Below are 6,365 nucleotides of genomic sequence, written 5' to 3' on the forward strand. Positions count from 1 at the left end.
GGGGGGGGGGGTGTGTGTGTGTCTTGAGGCCTACTTATGTTGACAGTGACGATGATACTGATAACAGCAACGATAGTAGAAATACCTTTAAAAAAGAGTATAGTAGAGTCGAGTCTTTCGTAAGTAGCGTCGACACTTTTCGGCAGCCCGCTCCAAAAACGATTGATAGGATCGCCTTGGATGATGTCAGAGGTACTCACACCAATGAAGTAAAGTCGCCAGTAACGATCATTCTTTAATTAAACAAATGATACAAAAGAAACGTAAAACAATGGCGTCTAAACCAACTCTCTCATTGATATTGTAATCCAGGTCGACATGCACAGATGCTACTTGACTGAAATATTTTAAGTTAGTTAACACGACCGTTAGTTTAAACTAACGGTCGTGTCAAATTGATTCTGTTCCATGTGTGCGTCCTAACGCGTCCTAATTAAGACCTTTATAATATATATTATATAAACACTATACATTATTACAGTATTAACAAAAATAATGAACTAAATACTCTTATTTTTAAACAGCGCCACCGTTTTTGCCATGGGTATTGGAACTCTACAAATCATGAATTGTTTGAAAATAATACAGATTGTTGTAGCGTCAAGGTAACTTTTGTATTCACATAAAATTAAGCAAATCATATTTCAAGATAACTAGGCTATCAGATCATTTAGTTGAAATCAGTTAAACTTTTCCTTGCTATCTGTTCCTGTGTAAGTGGTGAACGGTGAAATTTTACGATTGAGACGCTGATAGCAGAGACATAGGAAGTTGAAACGTCATTTTCCTCAAGACAATCTTCCAGGTCATCAGAAATAATAATTTTAAAAAACGAAATAGACTTTTTGACATTTTTCCTTTCTAATGTAGGTCTAAATTATTAGAAGTTCAACCTGGCAAAACGGATAAAAGTGAGCAAACTACCTTAAACATAAATATGTCACCGCGAAGAAAACCGACTGCATCATAAACTCTGTTACAGGGTCTTGACGATTCGGCCTCATCTTCAGTTGTTTCGGCAGGGGAATTCTCAACCTGGTCGATAGGTTTGACACCTATGAAAATACATTAATATTCTCCATTGCTTTGCATCATAAAAAAAATGCATATCAACGTTATTCAATATAAAAATACATTTTGCTTGTTGACCATTTACGTTTTCAGAATTTTGGTTCGTAAATACCTTTCTGTCTTATCTATTTGAAATTATAGATTTGTAGATTAAACAACTAATTCACAAAATTTATTAAATTATATTAAATACAATGAATAAACTCCACATAAAGAGAGAGTGGTCATTATCCTAAATTAATATCTCTATTAATACATACAAGTATGATCAGCTCAATGTTTGGCTACTGTGTTTTGTTTTACCTAATTCCTGGTAAAGAAAATTAATACAGGAAATATTCAAAACAAGGAACAGAATGGAAGAAGCAGGGAACAGTGAAATTAAACTTTTTTTCTTATACATAGGCCTAAACATAAACCTAATCCTACAATGTATAATACATTATAAGTTATATAAAATATAATTTTAACTTAAATACATATATACCTAACATAAGATGTTAAAACTATTAAAACTAAATTTATTCGTTGAATTATGTAAATTGCCGTGTAATTGCATTTCATGACACTCATGATCCCAGTAAATAATTAAAAAGAACACCTGAAAGTAAAATGAATATAATAATTTTAAAAAATTAAATGAAAATATCAGTAGCGATAAATAATATTTAGAAGCCTACCATAAATGCGTTGAATACCCTCGGTATCGTCGAGTGGAAGCTGAAATTGTGGTATAAAGTTTTTGTAGAAGGGCGCCATCAGCGCCTCGGGGTCAGAAGAATGAGCGAGACCCAGGCTGTGGCCGATTAAATGAGCAGCTACTTGAAATAGGTTGATGCCTAAAAGGAAGCGTAAGAAAATATTATAAATATTGTGTTTTGTTTAATTTTTCTGCCTTTCTTGTTTCATATCTCGAGAACTACGTGTGCAGTGGATAAGCCTATCTGTATTTATCGTCACTTGGGCTTACTATCATCATCATCATCATAATCATGATTATTATCGTCATAATTATCATCGTCGTCGTCGTCGTCATCATCATCATCATCTTCGCCATCACCAGTGTCATCGTTTTCGACATCATTATTTTCATCGTAATCTTTATCGTCATTGTCATCACTGTTATCAAAATTAACATTATAAAAAACTCTTGATATAAAATTATTATTAATTGACTATACATAACCGTAGGGCCTGAATGAATTATTTACACACACGGCTGAGTAATGAGAACTTATTGTGTATGTATTTTAACGTTCATAAATTTAATTAATAAACATGTACCAGGCATAGTTACTGAATATAGAATGAATAAACATTGATAGTACAAAAGCTGAACACCAACATTAAGTGTATATTTGCAATTCAAGAATACAGTAAAAACACCAACGCATTAATTCCGGCTGATTTTAAGTAGAAGGACTATTAGTGACGTACAGTAATAAGGTAGGCCAAAAATGTAACAGGTAGGATCAATGTTGGTTGTTAAAATATTGATATTATTGTTTAATGATGCTGCAGTAGGCCTATATACCTAAAAACATTTATAAATAAGCATATTATTAATTAATTAATTACATTTTAATTTAATATCGTATCACATGACATCACACATGCTTAACACAGTTTCCTACCGGCCGTGGTCTGGAATGTGAAGTCTTCATCGTCATCAAAATGAACGTCTCCATCCAAAGAACGAAGGGCGTTCTCTGGTGGAAATGCGTGACCAAATATTCCACCTTTTCCATCAAATCGATAACCGTCACCGTGAGCGGCGTCTGAATCGAACCTTAAGTAGATATCGGCACTGCCGGTGTCCAGTCGTCTAAAAGTTAAAGGTGTGACATCACTCCACACTTGGAAAGCTCGTTCAATTGCATTTTGGGTTTGTACAACCGGAATATCGGGAGTAAAGTTGACAATTCTGTCATTGAAAAAAACGTAATAAAAATAATATATTATGGCAATAATACTGAACCAATCAATAAATATTAGAAGTTTTCATCAGTGGTTAACAGAAATTCTACACCCAATATTCCTACAAAATTGGAGCGGAGTTGCCTTTCTTCTAATTCCAGTGTCCTGAGTTCAATTCATGTGACAGCAGGCCTTTTTTTCACAACTAAAAACAACTCCACTCATAAGCAGACTTGGTTTATAAAGCGTCCTCCATCCTGTAATTGGCGAATGATATACATTAAATATTTTAATAAATAATTTTATTGTAATTATTATCCTATGCCTATTACGGTATTTGTTTTAAGTCAATGGTCAATGTTATGCCAAAATTCTATTTGATTTGAGTGGTTTTTTGACATAATGTTTTAAAGTTTACTTAAGAGACCATGGCCCTCCCATCCAGCTGTGTTTGTGATTGGAAACAAAGAATAAGAACAAGCATAGTACGTTGTAAGTGGCAAATCTCTTCACAAGACAAATATAGAGTAGGCCTACATACGGTACAAGTATGCTATACAATTTACATGAACTACAAGATGCTCTACATAATCTATACTGTAGCTCATTGTGAAGCTTAGGAAGTGGAGTTGTTTTAACCCGGTAACCTTGACAGGAATTGAACCCAGGACCTGGAATTGGTAGGCAAGCATCTTAAGATATTCAAATCCACTCCCATAATAGGGAGCTTTCGATTGCACGACGACGGTAAGACGTAGAATGTAATGACGTCACTAAAAGTCATCTGCGCATATATGTAATGTATATATAATGTATATTAAAAAAATATACATATACATTAAAATGTATAATAACTTCTTATATATATATATATATAACTCACTAAGCTTTGTCATGATTAAATATTCAGTAAATACACAGTAAATTGGGGCCGAGTTGACTACTTGGGGCCGAGTTGACATTGGGCCGAATTGACTTGGGGCCGAGTTGACTTGGGGCCGAGTTGACTCGAATTCGGCCAAATCTACGTATGCAGAGAACATAGGACGGGTGCAGGTCAACTCGGTCCTTCGCCAACTCGGCCCATACCGACTCGGCCCATACCGACTCGGCCCACTGCCAACTCGGCCTTTTACCGACTCGGTATACACCAACTCGGCCTTTTTCAACTCGGCCCTTAACTGACTCGACCCATACACCAACTCGGCCCTTATCCAACTGGGACCATACACCAACTCGGCCCTTGTCAACTCGGCCCATGAACCGAGTCGCTTTTGGAATATTTTAATGGGAAAGCTTTTCAATGATGTATTAAATGTTAATACCGTAATTATATTATAATTATTTGTCGTCACACATGAATGTATTAATTTTTGTGTTTTTTATCCACAAAGAAATGAGATACACGAACATGTAGTACATAATGTAGGCATGTCAATTTACTTTGTTTTAATTTTAATGTAATTATTGTAGCCTATTGTAGCCTTATTCCGTACAAAGACGTTGTGTCTGCTTGATCATCAAGAATACTGTGCAGGAGCCTGTTTGGAATTATGGGAAAGTTTCTTTACGATTTTATACTTAAGTTTCCAGGCAACTAGCATCGGAGTAGTGCATTTTCCGGCTTATTAAATAGGCCTATAAAAAAGTTTAAAACGGCCAATAACATTCTTTATAAATTATATTAAAACTATATATTTATCGAAGTACTGAATAACAATGACGAGTCTAACTTTATATATTTCCATTTATTTGTGTATTTTATAAAAACCAGAATATGTTGTTGTATCAAAAATGGAAACAAGCAAGAAAATACAAACATTGTGTCTGCTTTACCTCGAAGACTATCCATTACTTGAGAATCTCAGTATTTGTGGACGTCTTTCCACAAATTATACTAGTTTAATATGCAACTGATGTTTGTGATTTTTATTTTGCTAGATTTTTATACCTGTTAGTAGCGATGAATCGCTGTTGGTTTGGAATAAATAATAAATAGAAATAGCCCGGTGAGTGATTTTTTCGGGCTTATGAATATAAAAGAAGCCTGATAAAAAGGCCATTAAAATGTACTGTTATAATTAAACATATTGATAAGTTTATATGGAAAGTATGAAAATACTATATTTCTTTTATTTCATTCATCATATCATTTAGTATGAATTTACTTGTACAGAATTAGAAACATGATCAGAACTTTTAAGGTAAATGGAAACGTAACAAACAATATAACAAACGTATGACAACTTTTGATACTTATTTCATAAATCTCCATTTTATTTAAACATTTATAAACATGATTAAAATACATATCGTAATTAATGGTAACGCAACAAACGATAAAAAGGGCGTGTCTCAAAACAGTCGACCAGTAACATTTGCGTTGTTTCTTCTGTAAAAAAAAAAAAATTACACAAAGTGATACTGTAATATTTATTAATAAACTTCAAGAGCACCATGGGAATTTATTTGTAACGTTTCTTTCCACAAATTATATACAGTACTCTATAGAGTTATGCAACTAGAAATAGGCCTAGGTTCAAGGGCAAAGTCGGTTGGTCCAAATTGGTGTATGGGCCGAGTTGGTTAAGGACCGAGTTGACAAGGGCCGAATTGAATGGGCCGAGTTGGCTAAGAGCCGAGTAGGCTAGGGGCCGAGATGACAAGGGCCGAGTTGATTATGGGCCGAGTCGGTTAAGGGCCGAGTTGACAAGGGCCGAGTTGGTGTATGGGCCGAGTTGGTTATGGGCCGAGTAGGTTAAGGGCCTAGTTGACAAGGGCCGAGTTGGTTAATTTGCCGAGTTGGCATAGTTACCAACCTGAGAGATTTGAAATGCGTGAGTGACTATACCAGTTGGTTGGGGGATCCAAGCGACAGGAGAACCCTCCCCCCCCCCCCGCCGCTCAGACGATATGAGCATTTTTAAGCTGTTTGAAAACGATTTCAGGGAGTGTTTGTTGATAATACAGGTACATAAGCAAAAATATTATTAATAAAGCCAATTTGAGTTTCAATCTTGGCCTATGTTTAATTTGAGCACCCGAACTACCGTATGTAGACCTACACAAACATTTCATTACCGATCAATTTTGAGTAACTCGTTAGTGAAATAAGTAGGGCCTTCAAGGAAATACTGTACTCTCTCATGACTCAAGTTACTGCATCACCGTTTTTATAGTTTTAATACAACCAATTTCTTCTAATTTTAAATACATTTTCCCCTGATAAGATAGTATAATACATAGGCCTACTCCAAGTATCGAAATGCACGCCATCGTGTTGGGATTCAATATCCAGTCCGAAATGTAGCAATATCAGAGGTTGCATTTTTTTTTGCTATATTTTTAAAAAATTGGATATGATGTAGAATAGACAT

At 35.0% G+C, this 6,365-nt stretch overlaps 1 protein-coding gene across 1 annotated transcript in view; it reads right to left on the bottom strand.

The window, feature by feature from the left end:
* LOC117124573 (72 kDa type IV collagenase-like) overlaps positions 1–6,365 on the bottom strand; it is a 21,945-nt gene that overhangs the window by 2,944 nt on the left and 12,636 nt on the right. The window contains exons 4-7 of the mRNA XM_033270859.1: positions 2,706–2,995; positions 1,752–1,910; positions 925–1,055; positions 86–233 (exon numbers count right to left, since the gene is read on the bottom strand). Of these exons, the coding sequence (XP_033126750.1) occupies positions 86–233; positions 925–1,055; positions 1,752–1,910; positions 2,706–2,995 (728 nt within the window). The remainder of the gene's footprint in view (positions 1–85; positions 234–924; positions 1,056–1,751; positions 1,911–2,705; positions 2,996–6,365) is intronic.

Source organism: Anneissia japonica, unplaced genomic scaffold (genome assembly GCF_011630105.1).
Source record: "Anneissia japonica isolate Jap-2015-1 unplaced genomic scaffold, ASM1163010v1 scaffold287833_len2544123_cov190, whole genome shotgun sequence".
Taxonomy (NCBI): domain Eukaryota; kingdom Metazoa; phylum Echinodermata; class Crinoidea; order Comatulida; family Comatulidae; genus Anneissia; species Anneissia japonica.